The sequence below is a fragment of the Corvus hawaiiensis genome, chromosome 3, assembly GCF_020740725.1.
Source record: "Corvus hawaiiensis isolate bCorHaw1 chromosome 3, bCorHaw1.pri.cur, whole genome shotgun sequence".
Lineage (NCBI taxonomy): Eukaryota > Metazoa > Chordata > Aves > Passeriformes > Corvidae > Corvus > Corvus hawaiiensis.
This window is the reverse complement of record NC_063215.1, coordinates 62,838,682-62,860,248: the sequence shown is the minus strand read 5'-3', so window position 1 is coordinate 62,860,248 and position 21,567 is coordinate 62,838,682. Positions and strand designations below refer to the sequence as shown.

Here is a 21,567-nt window from a genome sequence, read left to right as displayed (position 1 = left end):
CTTGTATGGTGAGTCTGCAGAATCCTTCAGAGCAATACAAATTTCTGTAGGAGTTATTTTCACATGAAAGGCAGTGGGTAGCTGCTTCTGTACAAATCTTTAAGGATCTATATTTATAGAATTACCTACTGTTCACTTCCCCCACTTCAATGAAGAATTTGCCAATATTACATGTATTACACAGACCTCTTTTACTACAGAACAGAGCGTGCATACACAGGCAGCAAAAACTGCCAAAGTCCAATCCGTGGCAGAGGCTTGTGCAGGACACAATCCTCTGTCAAGATTTTCTCCTGAAGGACTCTGGAGACCCCTCCCAGCTAGCACCATGGAGGTGCAGCACTGTTCAGGTGTATTCACTGTCATGTTCATGGGTACCTATGGACAGGGAACAGCAATTTACAAGGTTTTCGTAAGCTACTGTTTTACTCATGTTGCAGTGACCCTGCGTAGTTTACACCCACACTTGAAATGTTTCTTTTAAAGAATTTTAGAACTACCTCACCAGTGTCAGGGATGCACATTATATGCAAACTTGGCATAGCAGAAGTGTCCTTTTCCTGATATACCCAAAGAGGCCTCAAAACCTAATGTTCAGCAGCTCTTTCTCCCCATTTTCTCATGCCTCACTTCTGCACAAAGCAGCTGAAAGAGAGGATCCACTTAGTAGGATCACAGGAATACCTTGAAGTGAATCACAGACCATTCACCCCTGCTTTTATCCTCTACTGGAATGGACAAGTTGTAGCACATGAAGCAGCTTTGGGATTTAATGAACCAATTCAGGCTGTTTTCAAGTGTAACGAAATGCCTGCAATCAATCGTTCCAGGCTATGTCAGGCTGCTGTTAAAATCGATGAAGTTATCCAATCCACTGGCCTTCATAGGTAAAAAGGGATCAGCTCATTTGCAGCACTTATTTTGCTATCATTCCAAAGCACTGTATTTATCCATGTCTAACTGAAACTTTTGGAGAGAAGGACATCCAGAAGAAATTGAAAGCACAAACTTTCCTCACATATTTTTTCCAATGTTATACTCTGGCAATAACCTATAGTTTATTTACATGAAAAAATCTCCACGTGTTCCTGATGACTCCAGGATTTGCTACACAGTTTATGCAATGAGCTCAGGAATGCATTATTGTTTGGTTGTAGAGGAAGCACTCAATGTGTTAGACAGCCTGTGCTATAACTCTCTTGCCTTCCTCCAGAAAACTGCCCAAAAGCAAGACCCCAAACATTACTACAAAGAAAACTAACAGAATTTTTGATATCACACTTTCACAAATGCTGTTAAGAAAAACATGAAACTTTGTGGGATCAAGTAACATCAGCTGCCTTCTGAGACTCAAAGTTGCTGTCAAATAAACATCCAAAGATTTAAATGGTGCATTTCATGCCATGCTGCCCCCTTGCTCGGGGGATTCAGTAAATGTCTGGTTTTTTGGATGGTTAGATCTCTTACCCTCTGACTGGCCTTCCTCTGTTTGCCCTGAGACACACTCTTTAACATATCACTTTGTAAAAATTGTTATCAAAGAATTATTGCTAATTTAAGTGCACTTTAACATTAGGGAAAACCCCCTTTATATTCTGCACAAGAATATGTTTCACTATTTTTCTACAGAGAAATTGCCATCATTTCTGCTTTTGATAAAAAGGAATAAGAGAGGAACAACATATACATTCTTAATTATAAAAAAAAAAAACAAAGCAAAAATGACCAAGTGGACATTTGCTCCCCATAGACCGACCACATCATCTTATGTCTGCATTCTCTTTTCTATATATGTATATAGATTTTCTAGGTGTGCGCATATATAGAGATAGAAAGATAGATGATGAAATTTGGTTTTAGCTCCACACATCTCTCTCAGGTTTTTCTTTACAACCTGTATGAGAATGATTAAACATTACTCATCTAAAAAAATAGTTTTCTAAAAATGTACATGCATCAGGGTCTTTGCAGCTTACAATCTGGGTTATTTCAAAATAACCAAATGAAGCAAATTAGAAACAATTTTGGTTTAGACTGTGCCCTGACAGCCTAATGGCTGTATTTCCAAATACACAATTCGAAATTAAAAATCTTCCAAAAATATAAATGGCAGTTTTTCTGTGGTGCTGAGTCTGTAATTTAACTTTTGATGGATATTAGTTTCAATAGGGGAGAATACTTCTCTTTTTTGTTTGTTTTTGTTTTTTTTTTTTTTTCCCTAAATAATCCTAGTAAAGACAAGTGCAGCAACCAGAGTGAAGTCAGTTGTGTGAAGGAGTTTGGGCCCAGGAACAGAAATGGAATTGTCCTTAACAACACAGTAGGCATGCTTGGAAGCTGATGCATTACAGGAAGGATGTTTTCTCCACAACAACTGCTGTTTTACCAGACAGCACACTTGCATGATGCACACAATTTTACTCTTTCTTATTTCCAAGTACTGTTGGGACAAATTTTGCCCTTGGATAAGCATGCTCAGGCCCCACTGAAGCCAGGCAGTGGAACTTACAGTCATGTGTCCGAGAGCAGAATTTGTACCCAGTGTTATAAAGAAAGAAAACTGTTTAGTGGATAAATAATAAAGAAAAGGAATTTACAAAACAAACAAGCAAGCATTAAAATATAATTAATTACAAAAAATAAACGAAAACCAAAATAACCAGAGCCACTTACAGGGCTTGATGGAGTCTTTGGCCAGCCTGGGCTGCTAATGCTATCACTTTCATCTCCATGAAATGAGGAGATGCTAGCAGAGCTTGGGGACATTGGGGAAGGGACTGGCAGGTTGCCTGGGGTTGGGGGCTGAGAAATACCCTGAGAGCTGTAGCTATCCTGTGGTAGAGGAATAAAAAAAAAATATGACAAAGGCAGGGCAAACTTTATTAAAAACAAAAAAAATACATCCAGTTTAACAGACTGACCAATTTTTATATATAAAATATATATAAACAGAGAGACACATACAGAAGACACACACATACAGAAATATATTTATATATATATATAAGGTATTAAAACAACATTGTTAATTAGTATAATTTGGAAAGTTTGCTGGATGCTTGGCTAAAGTCACTAAGCCACCATGCTTACTTCAAGCTCACATGAAATGCTAAGCATGGGTTTCCCATTATGAAAGAAAGAAACAAAAACAAGCCGTTCACCTTATTTAATCAAATAAGGCAGGAAAGCAAAATATTAACGTATGTTGCTGCTGCTGAGGTGGCCAAAACAGGAAGCTATAACTGAAGGCAGAGAAAAATGGCTGCAAGGATTGCAATCAGGCAAGACCCTTCTTTCCCACCCACCTGGCACAGCCAAATCCCCACGCAACTTTTGGCTTGGGATGCTTTGCCCCCACAAGTTAAAATGCCATAAGAACTAGTAACTTTCAGATCCACACAATGAAGGAAAAAAAGAAAAAAAAAAGAAACAAAGAAAGAAATTGCACGTGAATGGAAAGGCATGCAGGAAAGAACAGAAGTGGGTAGGCCAAAACCAGGAGATGAAGGACAAGACAGCAGACTTCTGCGGGCAGAACCAACACCACGTGCGGAGGTGGTAAATACCTTTGACTTGCTCTCGGGTTGGGGGGCTCCTTCTTCTTTGCCATCTGCTTTGAGAGGAAGGGGTAGTTTGGACTCACCAGGTGTCATCATATCTGCAAGACCCATAGGTGCTAATCGAAAACAGGAGAAACAGTTAAGCATGACTATGTTTGGCTTTGTAGGAAAAAACACGCTTCCTGCTGCAAGGTTGTAGCGCCACGTGAAGGAGAGGTTTTCCCACCTCTGTCCTGTTATTCCACCATCTGGAAACCTGGAAACCTCCTCAGCTGAATTGCAGAAACAAAGGAGAATGAACAAGAAGAGAATACAAGCACCATGCAACAACAACCACCACCACTTTACAGAGTAGAATTCATTCTTCCTGCTGCTCGTGCTCTTCAACTGTCTCTGCATTTGACCACAACATTTCAACAAAAGTCTATTTGAATTACTGCTCTCTCCCTTTAGCAGTAGACAAATGTAAGTGAAAACAATGTACATTTTGCTTGCTATGTTGAATCCAAGAAAAAGGCTGAATTTTCCGATTACATCTGTATTAAGGCTGGTGTCCAGCAGATAATTCCTGCCCCTACTGACTTCAAAATGAATGGCTCAGCCACTGTGAGCCTTAACTACAGAATTACAAGCTGTAAACTGCGCTCTGTTGGAGAACCAGCACTCAGCTTCCTCCTCCTGCCAAAATGAGGTGGGACTGTAACGAACACACAAATGTCTTTCTCTGATAATGGCATGCAGTTGCTTCCCAGGGGTGCAAGGAGTTTAAGGGGTTTTTTTATTTGAAGATGCAAGTGCCAAGTATAGTATTACTGCTGCAGAGCTGCTGGGTTCCTGCATTTCTAGAAAGATGCAAGAAGAAACATTCAGACAAATAGACAGAAAATACTGGGCAGAGCAGATGCTAGGAGGTGCCATGACATTGAATCAATGCAAATAACCAGAAAACAGCAGCACGACATCAGGTGATTCTTTGCCTGCTGAAAAGCATGTGCACAGCATTTGTGAAAGACTGGATTACCTTCCCTTTCTCTCTTTTTAATCCCCCTCATGCCCTTCTTTCAAAGGATATGAGTTAAGAAAAACATACAGAATAACCTAAAAGACAATAAAAAGGAAAAAAATATATATTGCAAATGTCAAAATGTAAGAATCAGCAAAGCATCATTGTCTTTATCAGAGTAGTGTGGCTCGCAAAATGACAGTGCTGGCTTGCACCAGGCAGCAGGCACACTGCACAGCGAGCCAAAGATAGGAGGGAGAAAAGAAGCTTTAAAAATACTTCACAGATTGCCCACTACAAAATGATTATTGCACATATTCATGTATTACTATGTTTTAGAAAATAATTAGTTTTAATTACAGCAGTGAGAGCATGAGCAGGACTCTAGCGAATACGCTGGCAAGCTTTGCAGTGCTAATTTGCTAATATCTTTAGCATCACTGCAGGTTGAGACTCTGGCTCTGCCAAAAAAACCTACCCAGCCATGTGCCATGTGAGTTTACAACTGTATGCTCAATATTCAGCTTTGAACTGCCGGTGTTTTTCATGGGCACATTTTCTTGTTTTTTCAAAGCACATTTGTAGCCCAATCAAGCCCTTAAAGTCATCACAACACATAAATCATAATTGAGATTAAAAAAAAAAATTACTTGCAATACTTCAGACTTCAAGAATTGGAACAAAAAGGCTTTTACAAGTGATGCAGCTGCAGAGAAAAATCTATTGGGATCAGCTAAAAATGCTGTTATTTTTATGTATGTGTGTGAAATCTCAACAAAACAGCCAGTCAATATGCTACTGGGAAGTCAGCATCCACTAAGCATTTGATTAGTATGCATTTTGCCCTTATATTCTGCTTGAGGAGCTGGGGCAGCTTGTGACCATTCTCAAGTTAAGGATGGCAGCCTAACATGTTCTAGTTTCGAATTCACAATTAAAAAAAAAATAATTTTTCTTTCAGAGATTTTAAAAAAGTTCTATGTTCAAAATGGTCAAATATATGCCACAGTGTGCTTTCAAACTGGGATGCAGAACTGTTATACAAAATCCATTTTAACAGTTAACACATTTCATGCTGTGAAAGTGCTAAAAAAGAAGTCTTGGGTATTAGTTTCAAAGCAAGCAAAGCTGACCCTTTCCCTATAAAGCAATTTTAGAGAGGTCGAACAAAGCAAAGTTAATGATGACACTTCTTCACCAGAATTCTGCATAGCTAAATCCTCTGCTGATATCTCACTTTTATGTAGTTGGAACATCATACTTCTATTACAAAGAATTTAAAAATTGTGTCCACTTCTGGTAGTCCTGTTTCCATCAGAACTCCCTTATGAAATCTCTGTTCCAGAGGGGCTTAAGTTAACACCTCATATAAAGGGCTAGTAACTCCAGTCTGCAGATTATCACAAACATTCTGACTCTATTAATCATGCTTAGAAATGTAAAAATACAGGTTCATTTTGGTTTTTGACTATTTATTTTTGGCATATGCAAATGTAACTATCAGAAGTTGGAGACAATTTTGAAAAAAATAATAAAAGTTACCCAAATTCTATTTCACTTTTTGTTCTAAATTATTTAGTTCATCTACATTCTTTCTTTCTACCTCTAAGAGAAGAACTGCAAGCATTTTACTGGCAAACTGCAAGGTTGTCTATTATCCCTATAGCTTTTACCCAAGATGTTTCCACAGCTATTTTTCTATCTGCTGTTGAAATGCTGTTTCATAACTTCTTGCTAACATACTCTCCAGCGATTTGTGAGAAGACATTCTTTCACTTTTTTTAGCTAAGCGGTACAGCAAGAACATTGTTTTGACCCTTTCTGAGCAGTGAAATACTGTTATTGTCACGAAACTGCTAAAATAAGACACAGTCTCTTTCTACACAGGTACTAATAATTCTGCCTGTGAAGTGCAGACCAAAGGATAAAACATTGTAGAGAGGAGGATAACAGGGAAAATCTTGACTCGAAAAGTGTTGTGGCATACTGTGAATAGGTTTCAAGTACTAGCCTCTGGCTTATTATAAGAATGTAAGAGGTAGAATGATTTCAAAAAGCAAGTATAGGTCAAGGTCCTGAATTAACTATTCCACACTGAATTTAAGGTACTCAAAGGCAGATATTGACATGAGTAAAACTGCAGCAAAGAATTCTTTTTTGCTAAAGGCTGCTCTACCAGTCCCAGCAGACGATGAAATACTGTAGAAGCAGCAATATACAAACATTGTTTTTCTCTTTATTGCTAGTGCAATAACAAATCATGCTCTACAAAACAGAATACTCCCTCCTTTGTAGGACATTCCTTTCCCCCTTCCAACCCTAGCACTCTCCCTCTGCAAAAAAAAAGAGAAGAAAAAGCAAAAGCAGCGAATTAGTGACTGTGGAGTTGACGAGAGGATCTCCACTGCTTTGATGCCCACAGGAAAAACAGAATAGGGACAACAGAAGTGCCTGATGTCCTGCCATGAATGATCCTCCAGCTCTGGGGACAAGGGCACCCCAGGGTTTGATTTGATTCCTTTAGTGCAAAAAATTTTTCCTAGAATTTCACGTTTTATGTGAAGTATTATGATGTTAAAAATTAATTGGGAATAATAATACCCAGAAAAATAAAGGTTTCAGTAAGACAGAGGTACTGAAATAAGGAAAGTATCCTTGAGCAGTAAGGAGATTAATGCCTTTTTATTGGTTTGTCCATCTCCAGAGGTAGCAGAGATTGTGAATGCCAGTTTCTGTGCAAGAAAAATATGGAAACCTGTGAGATATAAACTTCATATTGCTTCTTTTTAAAGATAATTTTCGCTAGAATTAACAAAGCTCACAGCATGATCTATACTGGGGGTTGTAAGTTTCCTGTTTATTGTATGCATTTTTAAACCTGGAACTTGAAAAATAGGGGGAAAAAGTCTGAAATATATATGGGTAATTTGAACTCATATAACAAAAGGACAGTGGAGGTTATACAGTTTTTCTGAATGGCAGTTTGTTCCATAATTGTGAAGGGATTCTGACACCTTTTTCCTGAAGCTTTTGTTATTGTTATGAATGGAATACTCTATTAGAAGGATCTGTCTTCTTTGATCTCGTAATTTCTGTGTTCCTAAACCACTCTGCATCAGCAGAAGCTGGTGATCTGCTGTTTGATCCACAGTCACTGCTGAAGTACGAGGATGCATAACTGCGTTTTCCTTTCAATTGTGACATTAATTAAAAAAAACTAAAGACAAAAGGATCAACTGGTAATGAGGAGTTATAAATACTACTAAAAATGGGTGACAAAACCAGTGTTAGACATAGCTGTACTGAGGCTCCAACACCATATGAAAACAATTCCATCAGTTATCAGCAATCTTCTTCTATTTTAGAGTAAAACCTAAAAGTGCATTTGATTGAAATGAAAGAGCCACCTTCCTCCCTCATATCAGGCAACACAACTGCACCCTCCAAAACCCAGACAACCAAGAAACAAACTTCTCCTTATTACTTGCCTTGGGTTTTCATTGGCCTCTAACTGAAACCACAGTTGTTCATGCCCAGTGTACGTAAGCAAGTTAACCAGCGCCTTCACTCCAGCAGCAGCCACTCAGCTGCACTCTGTTTTGGCCCTCCATGTGGACTGAACGCTGGTTTATCTGACAGATGTATGATTTTACACTAATGGGGCAGGAAGGAAGGGGAAGCTAAGGAGCCATATAGCTGAACTGGTCTTCCTGCCACAGAAAATCCTGTTTTCAAGCCCCTAAATAGGTATCATGTGTAGGTTCCTCACCTCATCAAATGCAGGGCCAGAGCTGACCCTAAAGTGCACCCCCAGCTCAAGGAATTATCACTAAAAATATGGTATTTACACTTGGCTTAAGCTTTCATTTTTTTGACCAAATCAGAAGGATGAGTCATGATAGGGGGAAATTAAGCATTCCCACTGTATTTGCCCTCAGCAGTGTATCCACACCTAATTTTCTTTATTCGGTGTTGTGTGTGTCCATTTCCTCCCCAACATTGTCTCTTGGAGGCCTGTAAAGCAATTCTAGATGCGTGTCTGCTCCCACGCGGACTGAAAGAGGTGCACTGAACTCCTCTAGTTCATCTCATACTTACTTTCCATTGGGTAATCTCTGAATTAATAAAACTGGAACAAAAGAAAACCTCACAAATGCACTGGCAGAAAAAACCCTGATAAATGTTTAAATTATTAAAAATCCAATATTTCAGAATGCATAACACAATAAAAAGAGTATGACTACCCCATACAAAAGACTGCTAGGATAAATGGTCTTGCATTGAACAGATTTCCACTGTATGAAATAACGAATGGCTGAATTATCTGAACAAAAAAACCTCTGTGAATCTTCCTTTAAACTGGTTATTCCTTAGGAATACATAAATCTTCTTAGGCAGGGCACTCTGCCATCTGTTTGCTGTTGGTTATTTTTGCAGCTCTGGGGGCCAACGGAAAAGGGTGGAAAAATTACTTCTGCTAATAGCAAAACAGAATTTATAGCACAGTTTCAATGCTCAGAAGTAATTTTATTTCAGCAAGCCAGACAAAACACATAACTAGACAAACAAAACATAATATTACCTGGGACAGCTCTGGTGGGGAAAAAGCAAGCTATTATCTAATGCTCTTTTCAATAGCTTGTCCCTCTTCATCCAGATGGTGCAGTGTGCTGTCTGGGCTAGCCAACAGCTTCCAGGCCAGCACTGGAAAAAGCCTTTTTTTTTTGTTAATTTCTCTCTCTTTTTTTTTTTTATATCTTACTGATTAGCAGCTTCCTTTCTGCTTCTTCAGCTAACCAAAATGGTAACATAATGTTCTTGAAATGTAAGACACTGTTCAGTGTCTCAGCAGCTCCTATGTAGAGGAAAGAAACTCTCTGGACATACTAAACACTAGCATCTCACTGTGGCCATTTTCTTCCAAAGAAGCAGGAACATAATAGAATTTACAGGGAGAAAAGACGGAAAGATGTAAAGGATGAAGGAAATACACAGGCTAAGAGGGGTAGAGAAAAAGATACCAAAGCCAAGGCTCTTGGTAAGACACAGTTTAGGTAGTAAAGCATTTCTACAGAAATAACAGAAGTAGAAACAAAAACAACTAAGAAACAACATCATATTACCTTAGCACAACCTATTCAGCTTTCTGAAAAAAACTTCAAAAACCCCAACATTTCTAAAAGGGATAATGTAATCAGTAAAGCATGCACAGAAACTCCATGACTGGAATAAGTATTTGGGAGGATCCGCTTCAGGGTCATTGAAACTCCATCCAAACACAGCCCAATCAAAGAATTGATCTTTGCTGAAGTATTATCTTGAAGGAGGTAATTGTTAGGAATTCAAGCTGAATATGGACCATGAAGCACATTTGCACAGAACTACATTCACCTGTCTTCAGAGACACACAGAAAGCTACAAGCAATTCTGAACTCGTAAGTCATGATATGAAGGATAAATCCAAGAGCTACATTGAATATGCCCTTTTCCTTTTTTTCTTTTTTTTTTTTCCAAAAGGAAGTTATGATAAAATTTTATAGACTGATACTTAAATAAGTAAATGAGGAAACCCTATATGAATTTTGGAAACAGTAAATATGGCCTATGTTTTTCAAACAGAGTAATTATGTTAAGTGCTCAACTTACAGCATCTTCAAGTCAGAGCAAGTGCTCATCTCTTTTTTTAAATGACTACCACATTAAATATCTGAAATTGCAACCTTAGCAAGTAAGATGCTGAAAAACAAAAGCAACCTCTTAAAAGAAGTTATTCTCCTTCCCTTTCCTGCAGACACATACACACAAATATACATACTGGCTAGTCAACACCTATGTCAGGCTGAGTCTGAGTGACGCTGGACTCTGTGTGCATCAGCACTGTATGCATCTACGTGCTGTGCAGAAGGACTTAATGAAAAATGTATGAGTTACTGTACAAAAAAAAGGCGCGTACCTTAGCCTAATTTCAAATCACTCCAAACTACCCAACAGGGGTGAATCAAATGAAGAAGGATGTTCCCCTGCCACCAGCCCTGGGCTGACACTGTTAAGCAGGTTTATGGAGGAAGGTCACTGCTGGAAGGCTACTCACCATTACCTGTTGAACTGTTCACCATGTTAGGTGCCATGCTGTAAGGAGGAGCTTGCGGGTTCATCAGGCCAGAGCTGTTGTTCATCGGCTGAGTGTAGGGGGAGCTGGATCCCATAATGCTGCTCTGATTCATGGCAGGAAAATTGCCTTGCCTAGGAGAGGAAAGCACACATACAATATCTCATTACATACCTCATTGCTGAAGATGCTGTGGTTTGTCACAGAGCACATCACCTATTGTTTGTAAGGAGAAAGCAGGCAATTAGTTCATTTTACCTACGTGGGGAGTTTGAATTAGTCTTGAGCTAGTTACCATACATGTGAAATAGAATTGGACTGAAGACTAATTTCAAGAGAGGTATACAGAGTCTTTCTGTGTCACCACCAATTGAAAGAAAAATACAGCTCACATTATACCCTATGAGTAGACACCAATGTGATCAGGAGTAAAAATTAGAACCTAGCACTGGCATAAAAAAAAATCCAGTGCATTGCCATTCTCACCATTTTGACCATGTAACAGCAACCCTCACCTGCCTGAGCTTAATAAAAAGCAAAATGACCAAAAGAAAAATGGGTACCATAGACTCAGTTTCTGATTTTTGCATCTGTTGTTATTGCGTTGGACAGTGTTCATCCGTATGTGTCATCTATGTCCAATCTTTCAAAAAACTCCATACATATTCCACTTTGCTGAAACAAGAAACCTCAGCAGGACTATTTTGCTTTTGAAAATTTAATCCCGTATTTGTTTAACGCTTTTATAACTGAGACTTAAATGTGTCTCAAAAATGGCCCTAAAGGAAGCCCTTGTATAATTCTCCACACATTCAGATTCTCCACATACTCAGACCAAGTATTTTTAAAGACTAAAACTTATCTACTTTTAAGTTCTAGAAAGTATCTAAGTATGCTTGGTACCTGATTTGTCAAACTCTGTAGATTAACTGAGGCACAAGGAAGAAAATAATCCAATCGAAGTAAGCACAGTAACCCAATGTAATGCATGATTCACTTAAAAAGTAACCTTTTATTCTTTTAATCCATAAAACAATTACCTACCTTTTCTTAGTATAGTTGAAGACTGCATGTATTATCATATGTATATGAGTTAGACTTAAACATATAAAATCATATCTATAAATAAGAACACATGGAAAAAATACTTACTTTTATATTCATAGGAAAATACATAGGAAAATACAAAACTCAGACCTGTTTCTTCAGTGTGCCCCCTGTAAATTTATGCTGTTTTTCCAAATAAAAGAAACAAGAAAGCAACCACCCTTTTACACAGCTTTAGTACCTGTCAACTTTTATTTCCTTACAAAAACGAAGCACTTAATTTCATCCTACACAAAGGGAAAGCTGAATGTCTTGGTAGCAAGATGAGAGTTTTAGTAGAAATTCTGCTTTTAATTATTATACAGTATTCAAATGAAAAAAGACAATTCCAAAATTAAGAACGCTGAGTAACTTCAGTGGCTTCTTGTCTTCTCCAAACTCATGGCAGATTCTTAACACAATTGGCAGAAGCAGATTTCTTTTTTAGGAGGTATAGGAGGAAGACCATTAAAGCACTATTTGGCCTAATTTTTCTTGACACATTGTGAATTTCTTCAAAGGAAAAGAGAACGTGTTATCTAAATAAAGCATCTTTTTCCAAGTCAGTTTTGTCCTTTGCTCTCTGAAGACAAACTTTTCTTCACTCTTGCAAAGAGGCAAAGGCTTTCTTTTGATATGAAGGAGATAACTGCCATACAATGTCATTTCCCAGATGAAGCTTGCAAGGAGAAGTGGAGGGAAAAGATTTAAAATGCACAGTGGTGCAATGCTCCAAGGGAGAATTACAAAGGGAAAAGAGAAGAGCAGAACCATTTGGCAACAACTTTAAATTATTTCAGTCACACAATCAAGCTTTTCTTATGTAAATACTGTATCTTAAACATCCCCACCCTCCTTTTTTAGCTGAAAAAAACTATATTTCAACAAATGCAGTTAACCGAAAAATGCTTTCTACACTGGATAAGCAAGATCCTTTCTGTTACTGGGTAAAATTACTAGTGAAGATGAAAAAAATGTGCAAGTGTATTTTCACAGTTTAAAAAAGAAGTAATAGATTTTGAGAGGTTCTTTTATGGACTAAGGCTAGGATTCTGGAAAAGGCAAGTCTCTACAGGTATCTATCTCCTTAATGTGCTTCTTTTACTTTAAAAATACACAGGAGACACACACCTTGCAGGTAAGCTGAAATTGGTCCTTACCTACTAATATTTCAACACTATTACTTCCTATAGCATGTGTATCTTCTAAGCTGTGGGGCTGTTCATTGTCTCAAACTGAGGTACAACCTGTTTCATGTTACCCACTATGGACATCAATCTCAATTGCAGCTCATGCAAGCATATTGCTGTACAACAGCTTTAAATCAAAAAGTAGGAAACTATTTCCAGTTTAGACAGAAAGTGGAAATTAATAAAAAAGAATATACTGGCTTTGGCCAGGGCAGCAAGAAAACAACTGAAGTCTAAAAAAATTGCTTCTGTACTCAGAAGAACCTGAATGGCAGAGCCTAATTCTGAAATTTCATCTGGCAAGGCAATACCTTTCCCTTTCATCCTCCTATGTAATGCTGCACTTGGAACGGACACAGCTCTCCATCTCTGGAAAGAGCCCAGCAAGTGAAAAGACTCAGCACCATCCCTGGCAGGACTTCGTCCTTTCCCGGCCCCCTGTCAAAGCCCTGACCCGCAGCACGCGTGAGCTAATTCAGTAATGCTGAAAGGACATCCTGCCAGAGTAAATGCTGTTTTATTCTGAGATTGGGTGCAGTGAGCAGTACAGAGCTCCTCCACATATTATTTTGCTCTATGATGGTTTGGAACGGAAAGTTTTCTTTAGGGAGAAATAATCAGGTATTACTTCAGCCTTTAATTCTCACTCCACAGTAGGCCTCCTTTGAGTAAAGACTGCCGACTGTGACAAATTGTGCTGCATCAGTGCTATAATATGAAGTGGAGTCCATTAAGAACTGAGCTGAGATCACCAAACTCATTTTGATTAACCTCCAGGTCACTAAACACTTATAAATATGTTACACAGCAGCTGCTAAACATATTTATATATGCTTAAGGTCACAGCATCATCTGTTGGTTGTTGGAGTTAAGTCAAAAATCTTATGTTTCCTTCTGTGCTGCTTTTAGTTAAGGCATATCCAACATACTACAGTACCAGACTCTCTCCTACATCTCCCAATTCCCTCCTCCATTTTTCTGGGGTGCTAAATAAAAATCAAGCCTTTTAAAACAGTCTGCTGTGCATGTAGTGACATCTAATGGCAAAAATTCAACTGTCCAGCTATGAATTTTATAGCAGAACAAACCCAGCTAAGTAAACAATCTTACAGTATTTGCCACATAAACACCAAGGGCTGGGTTGTTTAGGGACAATGCAATTAGGAATAATAGGAAGAAATTAAGAAAAGAAACACTTAAGTTTAGTATAATGAAAAGATGTCTTCATGGTGAGATACAGTTACCCTCCAAGGGAATGAAGGAAACGTCAGTACCTGACATGTCTGCATGCAGGCAACATGTTAGAAAACATACTGGTCAGAGAAACCCTGCATTGTGTATGAGCTAGAGTATCTGCTCTTGCAATACCTTGATCCCAGATAATGTATTTTTCCCATTTAGAAGAAAAAGCAGCCAGGCCAATAGAAATTTGGGATTGTCCTATCAATTTAAACTCAGTCTCTAAGCCTACAAGTTTTTTTTCCTGCTCTACTGCTACAAGTAGATCTTCAAGAATTCAGCAGTTGTAAGAGATTTAAAGTGGGAAGAGAGGATCTGCTTGCTTTCTATGGCTTATTTACTCTGTTGACAATTTAACAATGCATAATGCCAGAGCCAGTTGTTATGCTTGAGGAAAGGGCTGCCACCTCAGGGGACCTGGACAAGCTGGAGGAATGTGCTGACAGGAACCCTGTAAAAGTCAACAGGGGCAAGCGCAGGGTCCTGCACCTGGGAAGGACAAGCCCCCCGCAGTGGTGCCAGCTGGGACTTGACTAGAGGGAGCAGCTTTCCTGAAAAGTCCCTGGGCATCTTGGCAGATAGAGCTGAGTGTAAGCCAGCAGACTGTCCTGGCAGCAAAGAGGGCCAACAACATCCTGGGCTGTGTGATGAGCTGCAGAGTTGGGAGACGGAAGAAACTCTTGGAAGGGATGGAAGGGATCATCCCCTCCTTCCTCAGCACTTGCTGGACTCCATCTAGAGTATCAAGTTCAGTTTTGGATTCCCCAGAAAAGAAAAGATGATAATAAACTAGAGTGAGCAGTGAACGAACCCCTTAGATGGCCAGGGCTTGAGCACTCACCCTGGAGGGGCTGAAGGATAAGGCCTCATTCAGCCTGGGGCAGACAACTGTCAAGAGGAACCTACAGCAGCTCCATAGCACCTAAAAGAAGGTCAGCAAGAAGAGGAAACTGGCCTTTTCACAGTGGGCATGGTGGGGGACAAGACACACTGGGCAAGAGTGAAAACACATTAAGTTCAGACTGGATGCAAGGAAACCATTTTCCCAGTGAACACAGTGAGAGACTAGATCTGGAGGCCCAAACGGACTGGGCAATCTCTGTCTTTGGAGATTCTGAAGACTCAACAGGATAACGCCCTAAGCTCTAAGCTGAGCCTGATGAGGAGAAGGTTGGACTAAATGTTCCTCCTGAGGTTGCTTTCCAGCTTGAATGATCCTATGATTTTAGCTTGTCAGCTTCACTGTGCTGTTGACAGTCTCGTGTACTCCTGGGTCCATAGTACAACTGCTCAAATTCAAACCATTTCCTTTTAAGAGGTTCTTCTGATCTTTTGCTTTCCTTCATTTGCAATCTACCCAAAGCTTAATCTGCATTTAATCTCTTTTCTCTGCAAAACAAGCAGCATCAGATCTAATTGTGTCTTCTGAGCTAATGCAGAAGTCCATGTATTTAAGAGGAGGAGTTGACATGCAAGATCCGGTCATCGTAAAAAAGCAGAACAAAGAAATTGTTAGAAAGAGCAGCACTGACAATACACAGAAGCACAAGTGATCACAGCTGCTGAGCAGTCTCTTATACTGAAATGCCTTCCTTTAATTGGACCTGAAATCCTCACTAAGTTTTACATGTTGTCTCCAACTGCTACACAGAAGTCACTCTACAGCCCTTGTGCTTAATACTTCCTGATATGTGATTTAGTACCTCCTCAGATTTGTCACCTTATGCTAGACTTATACTGTCATCTTCCTTCTTATTGAATTAGTATGAATTCACTACAAAATTGAGTTCAGACGTATATGTGGTTTAGCTATGGACGATGACAGAAATGGATTATGCTTCACAAGACAAGAAATGAAGACACAACTTTTCATATGGAAACATGTCAAAGCTCAGGTTGTTCCTGTGTACAGAGAGATCAAGTTCTAAAACTTTCTGTGGATTTCCTAAGAGGCATCTGATGCCTTGTATTCTTCTCTCAATCTGCAACACTGGAGCAAAGCCCTTTGTACAGCCAGAAAAAAATGATCCAGCTTCTCTATGAGCCTTGTGGCAGCCTGAGCACAGGAGGTGAGTCCAACATGGAAATGTCTAGGGAACAGAAGAAAGCTTCAGAGGTGGAGAGTTTAGAAGTGATGGAAGTGAGGAGATTCTGGGCCATAAGAAATGGAAATGAAGGAGACAGTAGAAGGAAATTAAGAAGGAAAAAGGATTGGGAGCATCCTCACTAGGTGCCAAAGATTTTTAGGGCCAGGAGGTTGGTAGGTACGCAGGAGAAAGCAGATAAAACAGAGATGCAGGAGAAGGAGCAGGGAGAGATGCACAGAATGCTGCTACTCCTAGGGCAAACACAGGTTACGGTCCCTCTAGCACAAGTGGAGCCTCTCAGTCAGATACACCTGAAGGAAGGAAGGGATTCACAGGGAAGCTTCCAAAGCAGGGTGCTACCAGACATGTGCCTTCCCTCAGCTCCTCAGCTCGTGCACCCTGCCCTGAGTTAGGCCAGGCTCTGATGTGGCCACATTGGCCAAACGCTGGGGGAGCCCCAGTCCAAATGGGGCACAATGGGGTGATGCTGAAGGAGCCGTGCAACAGGGACAAGAGCAGAGATGGGGCACACAGCTCAGGTAGGGAAGAGATGGCACTGAGTCACACTGCACAAATCCTGGTGGTCACAAACTCGTATCAGTTGTTAGTTAGGTACTTGGGCACTGTGCTTCCTGACACTTGCCACACAGTGCACCTAATGTAGGGATTTCGCCCAGTTATGTTGCCCTAGGTGTGAGACCTGAGAAATTATCCTGTTACTGTGACCTGGCCACCTGAGCAATTGGCTCATGAAAAAAAAATGGCCCACAAGTTTGCCATTTCTGCTCCAGATCTTTAACCTACATCAGTTTTGCAGTCAATGCACTGCAGCACCTCAAGGGAGTAATTTGTGTAAACATTTTAAAAGGAACATTTTTTCTTTTAATGCTGACACACTGCTAAGGTGGCTACTTGATTACAAACTGTGAAAATGACTGCGTTAGGCTGCACTCACAAATCACAGTGTACTGACCAAATTGCCCTGTGCTTATCTGTGCCAGGTCTGCAGCATGACAATATTTCCTCTCTCTTTTAAATGTCAAAGTATGATTTGGGGGGCTGTTATTTAAACACACTGACCTGCACAATAACCAGAAGTACTTTATTTAAATCTGTCTTGAGCTGGGACTAGCCTTAAGCGCTTATAATCTGTCACACTTTGACACCAAATGGGTTATTATAATGAGAGTAATTCAGGAGTGAGACCTGTGAATGCTTTCTCCCTGGAGAATTTACACATAAACATGTGCAGGCAGATACATATGCTTTTTTGTTATGGATTTTCCTTCTTGCTACATTATGGGCTTCCTTGGAGAAGTGAAACCATTTCTGTTGTCAGTGGATATGGGAGAACTGAAGGAGGGAGAAGAGAGCAAGGGAAAATAAACCCCAACATTGCTTACTTTGTTCTGCCTGGAGGTTCATAGTACTCTTAGCAAAGGCCAAGACAAATGAAGCCTGAATATTGGCTTGAGCAGCTACAAAATGGCATTGAAGGCAGTTCCCATGTGAACAAAACAAACAAATTTAACATCACTGTATCTGAAAACAAAGTATCATCTTCTAGTTAGCTGCTACTAACTATACTGCAAGTATACTAGCCTGAACTTATATGTCCTCCTCTGTTCAGTGGGGAAGCTCAGCAATTGTAACAACAAAGTTTTAGAAAAACAACCACGAAAGCTGCTGATGTGACAGGTATTAGGGCTGCCACAGGACTTTTTGCCATTTTTCAAGTTAGAAGGAAAGAGAAAATTTTAGATTTGTGCATGTGTACTTGTGTGCAAATGGAAGGCCAAAGTTCTGAAATACACTGACAAAGCACTGGCACACACAAATGAAAAAGCATCCAGATTTGTACTGAGGGGTGTGTGTGTATGTGTGTCTGCTGACAGGAGGTACACAGAACTAACACAAAACTGTTCTTCTCAACAATCAGGCCTAAATGGCAACGCTAAAATGGGGGAATATTTTCAGCACTGTAATTATGTGATAGTGCAAATTGTCATCCACTGCAGTCGGACCGCTTACACTGACTGTTTTCTTCGTCTGGCTGATCCAAAGATTATTGTGCAAGATACTTTTAAAAAGAGTAACAGAAATAGCCTTTCTAAATATATTATTTTTCTTCTGATTTACACAAACACTTGTGCCTTTAGCATCATCTCCATTGCTTAGATTTTACTACAGAACTATCAAGGAGGGGGGAGAAACTTAAAAATTAGTTGTTCCTACCACACTGATTCAATGCTGAGCTGCTTAGCAAAACAGTCACAAAAACTTATTGTTTGTTTACAAGCTGTTGTCATCACATTAACCATTTTTCCAGTGAAAACATCTGCCTGACAGGCTACCTACTTGGTAGCCATTTAAAGCCCAACAGAACAGGAGTGTCATACCACATCAAACTCTTGAAGAGCAACATAAGAGGCACAATGTAATTCACGAGTAATGATGTTAATAACAACACAACTACCCAACATTTGCACAGCTGAATGCATGCTGAGATCAGAATAAATCTCCCTATCCTGTTTTACAGATAATAAAAACTGAGGAGGAGATCCAAGATTAATAATGATCTAAAATAAGGCCAGAAGAATAATAAAGTAGTTGAATACAGTGAGGAAAACACAGCACAAGTCTATTAAAAATAAATCCTTAACTTCATTTGATCCTAATGACAGAAGGGTGTGTGACTGAAAAGCATTTAGTGATAGTGAAATATTGTAGGGTTTTGTTTGTTTGTTTGTTTGCAGGTTGCAGCCATTTGATTTTCTTTTTATAAAGTTCCATTTGTGTTAATTAAAGTGGTTTTGGTCTGAATTTCATGGTGACCACAGCATTTGGTCACCACTCTTCAAACCCACAGGGAACCCCTGAAATGCCTTTATTGCACAGCATTCTCGCAAGTGCAGCAACACTTCCATATTTGAATTTATTTGTGTAAGAACAAACTAAGCTCTTGGTATTCAGTGCAACCTGTACTGGATAAATAGAATATAATGCTGTGTGACAGAAAGCAGAGAATGACTGAAAAGTGGGCCAAGTCAAATGGCTTGTAAACTCATCAGAGCTCTGCTCTTGGTAACCTCTGCCAACCTTCCCCACACATGGATTTGTATAGCAGCTCTAACAGCAACTTGCTTGCACAACTGTCCCCATCAGATGTGATATCTGAGCACTGAGGGGATACATTTCTTAGCCCAAGTGGAGTGCGTGATGCATAAAAGAGGGCTGCTTTAATCTGTCCAGCAAGAAGGAGCATGCATGAATGGGTTTATAGGGAAAAAAAGAAATTTGCCCTGTATGGCATGATGCTGTCAATCTGAACCAGAATGTCAAGAAGGGTGATTTAGTTTAGTGTGACTTGATATCAAAATGAGAATGACTCATACAACTCTCACTATGCATCTTCTATTTCTGTGCATGTTTATAAATAGCTGTATTAAAAAGTCGGAAGGCTCTATGAACTCTCTCCCAGAAAGATTACTTGAATGTGGCAAGAGTCTGTTCCCAGCACATAAACAGCCAGAAGGTCACCAAAGTGTGGTGCTAAAAAGCTACAGAAAATTATTCACTCACTCAGTTTCCTCTGGTGGGACACTGTCTTGAGAGAGGCTCAATCCCTGAGCTCCCTCATCTTTCACCCGGGGATGCTGTCTCCCACCACCATGTTCAGTCACATCCTCGCCCTGCTTTTGAGCACCTTGGACTGCACTGTGCTAGCAACCAACTGAAAATCTAATAAAATCCTCATCATTTCATGCCAGCTCTTCAGTGTATTTTTTCATAGTAAAATGTCATCCGGCTGACAGCAGGATGCTGAATGCAACTGTGCATGTGCAGCAGCATGGTGAGGAAGTTCTCCAGAGGGACTTCCCAGCAGACATGTTTTCACTCACCTATCTTTGCCCAATGGCCTGGAGCAGTTATATGTTTATCAATATTATTACCAGCACTGTTACCATCAGTCTTGGCTCTCTGGCACACCGGGCAGTTTCACAAGAGCAATGTAGTGCACATGACAGCATGATTTCAGTTGGCTCTCTTCTTCATCTTTGTCTCAATAGATGCCTGAAACCTACTGCAACCACTGCAACAGGTATTTAACGTGTTGGTAAGATTGACAGCCATCATTAAAAAAATCTCATGCTGTTAGGTTATTATTTAATATGATTCTTAAAAGGCTACTTATATGTCCAGCTAGAACGGGTGCTCCCATCTGAGCTCATCAACAAAGTGAAGGGTTCTTCCCACTCATATTTCCCCAGGCAGCATTGCTAAAAAAAATTGTTTATTTTTCTCTCAAATATCACCACTGTAAAAGAACCTAAAACCTTAAACCCCCTTTAAAACTAGAAACCCTCCTACCATTTTTTATGTCTCTCCCTTTCTGTCACAAGAATCTTAGGCTGTTCAATCACAGTCTTGTACTTGCACAGTGTTATGTGCCAAATCACACAGTGCAGTCACAGAATTAGCTTTCTTCATGAGTCCCATTAAACAGATGGCTATTCTTCTATTTTGTTTTGGCTTTTTTTTTCCTAACCACTTCTGTGATTTAAACTAGTAGATCTTCTGACAGACTGTGTAAACTGTTTCCTCATCTGAAATAGTTTTTGTTGCCTAAGAAAGAGTACTCAATCTAAGATGCTCCCTTATTCTTTATACAATATCAATTAATGAAGTACTGCATTCTTAATTTCCTGAAGATCATATTTTAAGGTACACAATTTCTGTGTAACATCTGACCCTGAGGCGAGGCAGAATGTCAATAAACTACACGAAGTCCTACACTGCAATTCTGTTTCAAAATATTTACTCTTTCTACAGAGGGCAGTGAATCTCCTACACAACCAAATCAAGCCAAAAATAATCTTGACACAATACTAATCGAATTAGAAGTGTCTCTGAGGTAAGTGAAAATTCTCATTCATGACTGAAAATCATGCTTCCTTCTCAACACACTCCTGCTTTTACAATTTAAGAATGGTTACTCTCTGAAGGAGGAAAAGAGTAGGACTCTTGAGGTCTGTGGTTAATCTCTAATGGCACGAACAGCATACAGCAGTCGACTTGACTGATGAGTCCAAAGAAGAAAAAAATGCTTCCCCAAATCACTGGTTGCCTGCAAGAGCTCTGCGGCATGGTGACAACCAGGGCTCCAAAATGATGGATTTACCTTTTAGTAAAACAAAATTCCAGATAAAAATGTATTTCTCTTAGTCTCCCACAAGAAATGGCTATGGTTAGCTCAGCATGTAAAGTTTCTTCCAATTCTTACATGATTTTA

The 21,567-nt window shown here is 39.6% G+C and overlaps 1 protein-coding gene across 9 annotated transcripts in view; it reads right to left on the bottom strand.

Moving 5' to 3' along the window:
• Positions 1 to 21,567, bottom strand: part of ARID1B (AT-rich interaction domain 1B) — a 327,301-nt gene that overhangs the window by 30,536 nt on the left and 275,198 nt on the right. For 4 of the 9 annotated variants that reach the window (XM_048299613.1, XM_048299618.1, XM_048299616.1 and 1 more), the window contains 3 exons: positions 10,655 to 10,806; positions 3,567 to 3,676; positions 2,674 to 2,832 (listed from right to left, as the gene is read on the bottom strand). In XM_048299613.1, the coding sequence (XP_048155570.1) occupies positions 2,674 to 2,832; positions 3,567 to 3,676; positions 10,655 to 10,806 (421 nt within the window). The remainder of the gene's footprint in view (positions 1 to 2,673; positions 2,833 to 3,566; positions 3,677 to 10,654; positions 10,807 to 21,567) is intronic. The other 5 variants (XM_048299614.1, XM_048299619.1, XM_048299621.1 and 2 more) reach the window with 3 other exon arrangements.